The 11,570-nt window shown below is 57.4% G+C and overlaps 1 protein-coding gene across 1 annotated transcript; it reads right to left on the reverse strand.

Moving 5' to 3' along the window:
- Positions 1 to 97: 97 nt before the first annotated feature.
- On the reverse strand, positions 98 to 11,061 carry TSC22D4 (TSC22 domain family member 4). Its single transcript, XM_019752721.3, has 5 exons — positions 10,398 to 11,061; positions 8,882 to 9,919; positions 6,364 to 6,530; positions 1,214 to 1,262; positions 98 to 770 (listed from the first exon to the last, which is right to left on the reverse strand). Exons 2-5 carry the CDS (start codon positions 9,641 to 9,643, stop codon positions 561 to 563), a joined length of 1,188 nt encoding a protein of 395 aa, XP_019608280.1. The 5' UTR covers positions 9,644 to 9,919; positions 10,398 to 11,061; the 3' UTR covers positions 98 to 560.
- Between the last annotated feature and the right edge of the window lie 509 nt (positions 11,062 to 11,570).

An 11,570-nucleotide genomic window follows, 5' to 3' on the forward strand; every position in this document is an offset into this window, starting at 1 on the left:
CCAGGGGAGCCCACAGCCTCGGTCTTTCTCCCACAAGTAGAAACTGCCAGTGCAGGCCCCCGGTCTGGACACAAGCAACAAGATGCCAACTTCCAGATTCAAGTTTCTTCGGATTTTTTAATTATAATTATTATTTTAATAACAACCTGAATCCCAGAACTTCCAGATACTGTCCATACTCCCTCCCCTGGGCAGAGAAGAGGGGGCACTTTAAGGGAAGAAGATGGGGATGGGTGTCTGCCAAGAAGCCTCCAACTCCCCCAAGCCATCTATTGCTGGGGGTCCCAGAACACTGACACCTAGAGAGGGAGGAGGGGGCTCCATCTAACACCCCATCCTGAAGCCCTTCCTCCTCCGTCAAGGCCTGGGGATACGCCAGCCCAGTCCCTGGGCACTAAGGGGAAATGGAGGAAGGGTGGGGAAACAGGCCGATTCTGAGCCTTCAATTCCCATCCCCGGGGAGTCAGGGGGTATTAAAGCTGCATAGGAAGAGGGGGCAGGTGGCTGGCACAAGGCCTGGCATCTGTGGCAGCCCCCAAAGGCACATTGTGAGGGGAGGCTCAAACGGAGGGCCCGCTGGGTGCGGGGGGCCCAAGCCTTGGAACCCCCGAGGAGGGCAGCTGGGCTAGCTGCTCAGGGCTGGCGAGGGCACGCAGCAGTCCGTTCTCCTGCTCCAGTGCGGCATTCCGCTCTGCCAGGTCCCGGATCTGCTCCTTCAGCACCTCCACCTCCTCCCGGACCGCAAACATGAGGTGGGACTTCACCAAGTCCTGGGGGCCCAGGGACAGGCAAAGCATCAGGGGTCCCAGGCCATCCCAGCCTCATCCCCTACCCAGTGCCTTGAGGGACTGAGTGTGAGAGTTTCCCCCCAAAATCCCAGACAATAAGGGACCACTGGGGAAGAAGCAAAGCAGGGGAGGGGGGGAGGAGGGTGGCGAATAAAGCCAGACAGGGGCAAGGTCAGGGCTCAAAGACAGATGGGGGCCAGGAGCCTGGCCAGAGACCAAGGGAAGCAAAGGAAGGGTTCAGGTGGAGACTGGAGGGGATGGAAGACCCAAGGGAACCCAGGTGGGAGCGGGTGGTGGAGCTGGAAGTCAGTGTTCCCTAACAATGAGGACAGCAAGGGTGGAGCAGCAGGACAGCTAATGGAGGCAGGGCCTGGGGCATCAGCACATGAGCTGGGACCTCCTGGGACCAAGATGGCTTTTCTTACCATGGCTTGTTCGATCTTGTTGTCAATGCCAACCAGGCTTCCGGAGCCACTGGAGAGACACAGGGAGATGAGAGGTGAGGAGGAGGAGCAGGTGCCAAGCCAGGTCTCTGGACACCCCAGCCAGCTGCCTTCCAGGTGCTTCTCAGAGCAGGATCTGGCCTCCTCCACAAGCCCCTTCCCTGCAGCCTCCTGCCCACACCCCAGCCTGTACCTGTGACAGTAGAGAATCAGGGAGAGGAGAGTTTTGTCCATCCCTCGGCGGGGTGAGGGCCGCTGCCCAGGGCCCCCCAGGCCCCGGTGGTGTGGGGGTCCAGATGCCCCTCGGATGGGGGATGCTCCCCGAGGAGAGCAAGGAGAGGAGACACAGCCCCTTTTCCGGGGAGGCCCTGGAGCCATCCCCACCACTCGGGTCTCAAATGATGATACCAGGGACTTAACAGAGACTCCTGGCTGGGCCATCCCCGAGGGGCAAGGGTCCCCAGAACCCCCACCCCCAAAGGGAGAGGGCTGTAGCAGAGAACTGCCTGGGGGGCTCAGAGCCCCCCGGGCAGAACGGGGTCTGGTTGGTGCCAGGCAGGCAGAGAGAAGACAGTGCCCAGGGGGTGCTGGTCTGAAAGATATACACCGCCCCCCAGGGCAAAGCCTGGCTTCTATTGGCTCCTCAGGGACACGGGGACCCCCTCCCACTGGTTCCATGGTGGGCGGGAATTCCCAGACTCGGTCAGTGCCAGTGTCCCCTTCTCACCCTGGCACCAGTCCCAGAGCAGAGGGGAGGGGGCCGGCTGAAGGAAGTCAGCTGGTGGGCTGGGTAGGAGGAGGGACTGGGGACCAGAGGCCTGGGTCAGGGAGGGGTGTGAGGGGTGTGAGGGGTGAGGGAGAGCCTGGCCCTGAGAGGCATCTCCCTGCCTCTGACCCCATCCTGCTCCCTTTGGACTAATGCTGGCCTCCCTCAAGACCTCTGTTCCTCTCAGCTGGGATATGGAGTATTTCTGATATGCTTGTGGTCTTCCTTGGGTTGTGAGCATCCTCCCAAACACAAAGCTCACATCATGGGTGATCCCTGGTACCTAGCCACAGGGTCCCGCTCCTCCCATGGTGAGGGCCAGGAGGAATGGTTACCATGGCAACAGAACAGAGCCCAGAGTCCTGAAAGACAAGTATAACCTATGGTCCTGGGTCTGGGGTCTAAGGTCTTGAAGGGAGTAAGGGCTTCAGGAGAGGTGGGAAGGTGAGGAGAGTGGGAAGGTGGGACACCGGGAATAGGAGCAGGGGCTCTGAAGACCCCTGGAAGCAGATGACAGGACGGGGAAAACAGGCCTGGCTGCAGTTTGTTAAGTGGCCACGAGAGGTCGACTCAGGCCTGGCACAACAGTTCCAGGGCCAGGCTCCGGGTCCCAGAACCCAACTCTCTCTCAAGCCAGTCTCTCAGAGGCCCAGGGCCTGCACCAGCTTTTGTGCCCTGCCTATAGCCTCCAAGCCTCCGTCTCCCCACCACTCAGGCCCCAGGGTCCTGCCTCATCCCATGGCTCCCAACTCACCGCTGGCCAGCTTACACCTCAGCCCCAGGGCCAGCCCTCCACCAGTGCCCCATGCTGCAGAATCACCAGTCCTGCCCTCCAGCTCCCAGCTTCACCCCTCAGAGTAGGTGGCCCCAACATGCTGCATCCTGCACTCTTGTGCTCTCTTGTCAAGCCCTCTCTCCTGGTTGTCAGTTCCAACTTGCTTGGGGGGGGGGGGTGCGGGGAGGATTAGTACTCAATTCAAGGTGACCCTTGGATGAGGCCCTGCAGCCAGGAAGGGAGCACGAGGGAGCTGGGAATTTTCCATTCCCATCCAAGCTCTGGGTGCAGAAGGCGCTGACAGGTGGGTAACCAAAGGGGTGACCAGGCCTGAGAAAGCAGGACAGGGTGGGGTAGGGGAAGGACACCTGGGACTCCTGGAGTTGGGGTGGGGAGAGGACAAGTTTAAGAGTGGAGGGCAGCCTAGCCAGCTGGAGAATCAAAGCCGTTTTCAAGCTATTTCAATCTGTGAGACATGGGTGGAGACTAGGCCACCACAGAACCCCCCCCCCCCCCGCCCCTAGCCCCCAGTACACATAAACACACAAGGCCAATGAGGGGCAGATTCACAGGAACAGCAACCCTAGCCTTGCTTGGCAGACACTTGGGTAAAGATGCCAAGTAAGTTGTTCGTTCTTGCCAGAAATAAAGGAATACTACCATAATAAACATTTGTTGGCTGATAGATGAGTATCTCCTGTTTGTCTAGTGCTGGAGAGTTTTTGACAGCACTTTCCACTGTCACATCCTAATATTAACACTTCAAGGGACCAAGACTCTGGCTGGTAACCCAAGTCCTCCCTTTGAGAACCCCGAGGGAGGGCCGGCAGCACTGTGCTTGAATTCCTAGGCAGGGTCAGGAGCCGGAAGCTTAGGGTTGGCTGGGTGAGATCAGCTCTCACCATAAGCCCAAAAGGCGACATTATGCGAATTAGAACAAAATATCCCCTTCTTCAAGACACTTATTGCCATCTTCCGGAAAACTGTCATGACTTCAAGTGTCGGCGGTGACTTCAAATGTGAGTGGCGCCTCCTGAAGTTGTACAGGGCATGACATGCACAACTGGGGACTCTGGTTCTGCAGGACACTTGGGTCCTGGGCCAAGGACAGCCCTAGAGTTGGTTTTCTTTTTTTGAAGGTCAAATGAAACAGCCTCAAAATAAGGATCCAATAAAGAAGCAGGACATTTGGGAGAGGTGAGGTTCTGATCCTGGGGACAACGGCCAGACCTGCTCTCTCGCTGTGTTCTGAGGAGCCCCCAGGGGCTGGGTCTGAGGCCAACAAAGTGGCATCTGGCTGCCCTGTCTATACTCCCTCCCGGATCTGTGGTGTCTTTGGGGTTGGTCCAGGCCAGGAGTGGGGGAGGATGGCTCCTTGCCCAGCTTGGGAGAGCTGTCCCTGCCTCTGTCCTGGAAAGAAAGGGCATCCTAGAGATGGTTGCGTCCTCCTCTTCTCTTGGGACAAGGCATCCAGTAGGAGAGAGGAGAGAATATGGTGTTGGGGTCAGACTCAGGCTGTGATTGCAGGCCTGCCACTTACTAGCTGGGCGACCTTGGGCAAGTTTCTAAAACCCTCCTCCTCTGAGTCTCAGTTTCTCCATCTAGAAAGTGGGTATCATGGGATTGCTTTTAAGATTATGTGACATAAGATGTAGCACGTGACCCAAAGGAGGCACTGGATATAAATGTACTTTTTCTTTCCTGAGTTTCTGGAATTCATTCCTTATGTCTGGATCCTTCATGCTGACCACCCACCCATCCAGGCATCCACCTAGCCACTTATTCAAGTACCTCCCAACTGCCAGGCCCTGTTGAGGACTCAAAGGTTCTTGTAATCCAGGGGCACGTGAGCAATCTGAATTTACCAGGTACCCTCTGTTCTCCCAACCCCCGATTCTGGGATTGGTCAGGCATCCTCAACTCCCCATCTAGGATGCAGGCACTTAATACCCCAGCCCACTTCCCTCTCAAAAGGGAGATCCCATGCCAATCAGACTCTGTTCTCCTGCCAGCTCTGGGCACACCAGAGAGGTGATGTGGGGGCCCCCATTCCAGGGGGCCAAAGGGGTGGCCCAACCCAAACCCGCTGGCCCAGCAGGGTGGGGTATGGGGGGCTGGGCTGGGCCAGAGCCCCAGAGGCTTGCAGTGGAGCAGGGTAAAGTGGAGGCTAGGAGCTGGACTGGTCAGACTGGGGTGAGTGGAGGGGATGGGACAGAGAGAGGGAGGGAGGGGACACGCCAAAAGAATAGAGCTGAGGAGGCTTATAGAGGCAGAACTCCCTAAGAGAAAGCAGGAGGCTGGGCTCTGAAATCAACAGGGGTGGAGGAGGGACAGGGAGCCCTCATGCCAGGGAACCTCCCAAGTGGGAGGGGAAGAGGGAGGGAAGAGCTGAGAATAGCAGAGATGGCGGCAGGTGACTCTCCTGGCCCTGGACGACCTCACACCTCAGAGATTCCTGAGACCCAGACCCAGGAGCCAGGAGCGGCCCTGCCCATACCCACTTTGTTCCTCATTCTCCTCAGCCCCAGCCAGGCCCCTCGCCTTCCATCCCATCCACCAGTTTCCAGCCATCCCTTCTCTTCCCATTCTGGCTCCCAGCTTTCCCCAAAGCCTCAGGTTCCTTTCTTTCATGGTACTCACTTCCTGATTGTGTTGAAGGGAAGGAGAAAGGACACTCAACTCGGAAATAAGTACCCACCACCCACTCACTCATTGCTAAGCCCCGCCCCTTGTTTCCTTCCAAACCGGAAGTCCCTCCCCCAAGGCCTCAAACAGGAAGTCCCACTCCTCCCTCCAAAATAAAAGTTGCAACTCCCTAGCCCTTCTCCTGGGTTCCTATCAGTCCACGGCCAGAAAGGAGCAAGCAGCCTGGCTATCTGACTCGCAATTTCGTTCCTCCCTTTTCAGCTTGCTTACGTTCCTATGTTGAAACCTAGCCATGGAAACAGGAAGTTCTGCCCATCGTGCCACCAAACTGAACAGGACATTCTCTCCTGAAGGGCAAACCCCCGCAGATCTGCTCTCTGGTGCCTTCCCTGTGCCCCACAGCCATCCTCTCCATGGCTTTGGCTTGGCCACAGGGAGGACTCAGCCCCCATGGTATTCCTAGCACAGAGAACAGGACCTTAGGGACATGCTTTCTTGGTACTAGAGATCCTAGGATCCTAAAATAGTCCACATAGACTATAAGGATGTTACTGCTAAAAACAGGAGTCGCATTCCCCCCTGCAGGGAGAGGGAGACGGGGAACTGGGAGGAGACTAACTCCCTATTCTTTTCTCCTGCCAGTTAAGTTCTTCGGGTTGGCCAGATGATCCCTAAATCTACAAGAGCTCTGGAATTTGACAACAATGACTCCCTTCAAACTCTAAAAAAGTACTATGATTTGACAATCCTAAGCCAGGGAGTCCCACCCAGCTCTCTCCACAGAGGGGGAGTGCATCCCAGATCAGCTATACCCAGTGTGTTATGCCCAGGCCAGGTTTCTCTGTTTAAGAGGTAATCTCCAAGTTCAACTTAGGGGAAGGACACCTACCAGGCAGTGTCATGTGGCTATCCCAGATGCTGGGTGGAGAGCCAGAGCTCACCTACCTATCATCATCGCTGTCCAGATGGCCACTGATGGCCAGCATGGAGCGGGCCAGGCTGAGGCTCTGGGCTGCTGCTGCTCCAAAGGGGTCTGGAGACTTGTGAACCAGACTGGCATCGGGGAAGAAGTAGAGGGCCGGGGAGCTGGGGCGAGAGTCGAGTGAGGGCACCTGGAGGCAGAGAGGTAGGAACTGTCACATTGAGTATGAGAAAGGAACCAACCACCTTACAACTTGCCTAGTAGTCTTCCTCCCTCTCCATCTCTCCCCACATTCCCCCACTCTCTTCCAAGGACCCAACAGTCCTGACCCCACAGGTCTAGGGAAAGCATTGGGCAGGTATTAGAGGCAAGGAAATAGTGCACACCCTGACATCTGGTTGAGTGGTTTCCAAAAAGTGGCTCACAGGTATCAGAAAGGGGCTCTGGTCTGCACGCCAGCACGCTTCCACCAGCTGAGCCAGAACCCCTAATCAGAGGCTGGTTATTCTGTCCCTCCTTCTCCTCGGCCTATCTTCTGTCTGCCTTCAGTTACCTGACTTCTTAAGGCGATTTAAATGTCACTTCCTCAGAGAGGCATTTCCCCATCGTTCAACTAGTAAATTCCACTGAACTGCTCTATTTTTTTTTTAGCACCTAACATTATCTGAAATTAAAGTATTTTTGCCTCTTTGCTGCTAGAAGGTAAGCTCCAGAGGGCAGAGCTTAGTTTGTTCAACAGCTATTTGTAGAATGAATGAATCCTCAGAAACTGGTCCTCCACCCCCCAATCCCCCACCACCACTATACCCATTCAAGCCTCTCCTCTCAAACTTCTCGAGACTCAGGTGAAGTTCTGCTCCTGCTCTCTGGCCCTGGGGTGGGGTGGGGGGAGAAGTTGTGGAGATGCGGGAAGGCGGAGACTGGGCGTGGACCCACACAGCCCAACAGGCGCTGGGGGTGGCTGCAAAAGGGCGGGGGCCACAGGAACAAGACGCCTCTGTGAGGCCCCAGGAGGCCCAAGCTTCTCGGAAAAGCCAAGAACAGAGAGTCCAGCGTGGTTAGAGGGACAGAACAGAGGAAGGGGGCTCAGGTGAGGCCCCTGGCCCTCCTCCTGGCCCCTGTTAGAGGCAACTGAGGGAGAAGAGGCATGGGGGAGTGTAGAAGGAAGATTGACTTTGGGGCAAGGAAGCAGCAGCACAAACACATGCACACAGGAAAGGATCGGGACGTGAGAGAAGAAAAGGGGGCTGGAGGCATGAAGGAAGAGGGGCAGGGTCTGTGGGGCCCAAGGGAAGCTCAGGCAGGGCTTCAGGATAGAGAGATCAGAAGCTGCGGGTAGAGAGGGCTTGCTTTGGAAGAGTTCAGGGAAAGGGACCAATAAAGGAAACAGCATCTTCTCCCCCGGGGTAGGAACTGAATGAAAGAGCTCAAGAAAAGTAGGGGGGCGGGGGTAGCATGAGAGATGTGAGCTTAAGGCCAGGAGGGGGTGGGGGGAGCTGGTCCAGACTGGTCCTGACAGGGCCCAGACATTCAGTCTTAGGTTATTTTTATACTGTGGTTTGTGCCCAAGGCCAGGAAGGGGAAAAGTTCCCATCCTCACACTCCCTGACTTTCCTCCTACAGCCCAAGGTGTTATTTTCTCCTCCAGGACAGACATATCCAACTCCCACATCCCTGGCTGCCCACCCCTTGCCCCAGAGACCCAGGCATCCTGCCCCCCAGCCCAGACTTGTTCCTCTTTTGGAGACAGGAAGCAGAAAGAGCAAAGGATTTAACTCTTTCTCTACAGCTTCCCGCCTCTCTCTCACTCCGTGGTGGCCAGCCCCAGTTATCAATCTTGGAGAGGCCCAGACAGGCCCAGAAGCAAGGAACTGAGACAGACAATTGGGGGTGGAAAGGACAAACCAACAAATCCCCATCCTTGTAATGGGATTCCCCCACCACCTAATTCCTCAGTTTCTCAGAGAAATTTGGCTTGGGACAAAGCTAGAGAGGAGCTGGGATGGGTGGCTAGTAGGAAGAAAGAAGACCGCCACCTTGGGGACAGGGCTGCAAAGGAGACAGCAGAATGCCTACTTTTTGCTCCTCCCTCCCAACCCTGGTAGCTCCTCTCCCAGGGGCCCAAACACCAGCCCTGCCTAGGGCCTCCACCCTCAATGCCTGAAGGGTGAGACCAAGACAGAAGGTAAAGGCCACAGTGAGGAGGGCACATCTCTGTAATGGAGAGATGGGACTGAACTATGGTGCATGGAGATGGAGACTTGGGCCAAAGGCAACAAATGAAAGGCCGAAGAGAAAGAAAGAAGGTGCAGAATGTGGGGAGGAAGGACCCTGAGAAATAAAACAAAGGCTGTGTGAGGAGTAGGAATGGCAGGTGAGATGGAATTCCAAGTGAAGTGGCAGGAAGGAAAAAGAGGGACTGTCTGATCTGACAGGTGATGTTGGAGTGGGGAGAGGTCAGTATGGAGGTGGACTCCAAGGCCAAGATGGGCAAGCACCACCCCTTAGGTGTCTCCCCACACCCTGGAACCCAGTTCTTACCTGCCCCATCTCCTCTGGAGCAACCAACTCCGTCCTCAGCCGCAGGGCACCATCCTTAGTTCGGGACAGTGGAGGGGTCCCAGCTGCTGGGCCCCCAGCCTCCACTTCTACCCTCAATGAGGGCAGGGGCGTGGCAGCCCTGGATGTGCCGGAGCTATCCCCGGCCCTGGGCTCTGGGGGGCGCTGCTGGGGTGGGGAGGCCGACTGAGGGGGTGTCTCCACCTTGGCCTTGCCAGGCACTGCCAGTTGGCCCAGCCCCGCAGTGAAGGAGCGGGCCTGAGGTCCAGGGGAGGTGGGAGGCGGGCGGAGCCAGGAGGTGGGACCCTGAGACAGGCCTGGCTGTGGAGTAGGGGCACCCAGGCCCAAGCTGGCCAGCTCCAACCTGGAATCCAAAGATCTGCCCCCAGCGCCCCCCGAGGCCCCTCGAATCCCCTCCAGGAGCCGGCCGAAGCTAGGGGGCTCCAGGTCTCTCTCGTAAACATCCACACACGTCCAACGGCCACGGCGATAAGGCTCTCCCAGGCCCTGGGGCAGCTTCACCACCCGGAAACGGGAGGCAGGGGCCCCAGGCGGCGGGGAGCCGTTCCGGGGGGTGCCCTTGCCTCCTGGCTCGGCGTTGGGCTCCCCATTGGGCAGGCGGGGCGGGGGCCCAGTGGGAGCTGGCAGGGTAGGGGTATCTGGACCCCCTGGGCTCCCGGGGCCCTCGTAGTCCGTGGTGACGCTGGTGATTTGGAAACTACTCTTCTTCTTGCCCCCACTCATGGTCCCTGGGGCTCAGGACTGGACCAAGGTGGGCGGGGGCGAGGCGGTGGTGGCTCTTCGAAGGGGCTCAGGCGCCCCTGGAACAGGGGGGCCACATGGCGGGGACGTCAGGGCCCCTGGGGACATCTGAGTCCGACATGGTGGGAGTGCCTTGCAGGAACTGGGGGTGCCTGGTTGGTGAAGGGAGAACAGGGTAGGGGAGGCGGCGAGAGGTGGGGGCAGGGGCAGGTTTTTCCTGCTGCTGTAGCTGCCGAACTCCAGAGCTGAGTTTGCAAACTGGAAAAAGAGAGAGAGAGAGAGAGTGTGTGTGTGTGTGTGTGTGTGTGTGTGTGTGTGTGTATGTGTGTGTGTGTGTGAGTGAGAAAGCAGTGGGCAGGCCACCTCCGAGGCTTCCTCTCTGGGGAACAGAATGGGGGAGGAAGGGGAAACCGCCAGAGACCCAGAGACAAAGAGACAGGCAGAGAGGACAGAGACCAGAGCGGAGGGTTCCGTCAGAGCCAGCGCACAGAGCAGGAAGAGGCAGCCCAGACCCAAAGTTGGGCATTTCTCGCCTGGGATTCAAACTCACGGGACCCAAGTCATCCCAAAAGCAAGGACTCCAGGGCCTGGGTGAACAGGGGTGATGCCCCTCCTCGGCCTAGCCCGGCTGCACCGACGCGTCTGCGGGTCCTCAAGGCCCCAGCACCCCAGATCCCCCATCCCTAGGGCAGGCCCTGCCCGCCGCCCCAGAGCCCCGCCCAACCTAGATCCCTACCTCTCGGCCTCAGCCACCAAGCCGGGGGTCTCGGACACCTAAGATGTCGGGCTGTCCTTTCTCTGGGGCCTCCTGGCCCCAGCAGCGCGGGAGGCGCAGGCGGCTATCAGAGGCTGTCCAGTCCTCTTCGGGGGCCGCACCTTACCCCACAAGGCATCTCTCCGTGGAAAGTTTGCGCTCCGGAAAAGAAGGAACTCCCGCCTCCTTGGTGGAGCCCAGGCGCGGCCTTTGAAACCCCAAGTGTCTCTGGGCCGATGCGGGAGGCGGAGGCTTAGCCCCCCGATCCTCCAGGTGGAGCCGCCTCGGTGGTCGGGGCGAGTGGGTCTCCCAAGTCTCCTCCCTCGTGGCACCGCTGGGTCTCTCCGCTGCTCAGCAACTCTCTGTTCTGTCTCTCTCTTTCTGGACTGTTGACAACCCCCACACCAGGAAGTCCTGCCTCCTCGGGCCTGCTGACTGCTCTTCTCCTCCTCCTCTTTCCCCTCTTCCTCCCCTTCCTCCGCCCTCTCTCCCTCCTGGGGCTCCCGGCCAGCTGGCTCGAAGCCAGGCCTGCCACCGCCGCTGCTGGTGCAGTTGCCGCTGCTGCTGCTGTTGCTGCTGCTCCTGGGGCCCCGACCAGGCTCCCTTAACCCCACACCTGCTGGGCCCTAGCCCAGCGCTTCCTTGGAGAAACGGGCTGTGGAGGGCGGAGAGAAAGGGGAGGAGCCTGTAGGGCGTCCAGGGATTCCCTTACGTGTAGGCACTTGCTGCCATTGGCCTGCAGACACACAGAAGAGTAGGAAGGAACAGACCTGGAGCTCTCCTGGCACCTGCCACCCCAATAAGCACCCAGTAAATGTTATGGTGCTGCTGCAGCTGTTATTGCAATAGCTTCATTGGTTTTCACAGTCACTGTATGAGGAACGTACTGTTATTCATCCCTGTACCTATATTAAAAAGTGGATTATTATGAATATTATTATAATTTTCAAACATGCCTCACAGTAGAGAGAATGGTATAATAGAATCCCAGGTAGTCATCATAGAGTTTCAACAATTATCAACTCACAGTCAATCTTGTTTCATATATACCCCCAATATTTTCTGTTGTACTGTACTAGAGTATTTGAATCAAATCCCAGAGATCATATTATTCCTCTTCTTAAATGTGGAAATAGAGACCCAGGAGGTTCAGAA

Source organism: Rhinolophus sinicus, chromosome 3 (genome assembly GCF_057876585.1).
Source record: "Rhinolophus sinicus isolate RSI-liver-muscle chromosome 3, RSI-T2T, whole genome shotgun sequence".
Taxonomy (NCBI): Eukaryota; Metazoa; Chordata; class Mammalia; order Chiroptera; family Rhinolophidae; genus Rhinolophus; species Rhinolophus sinicus.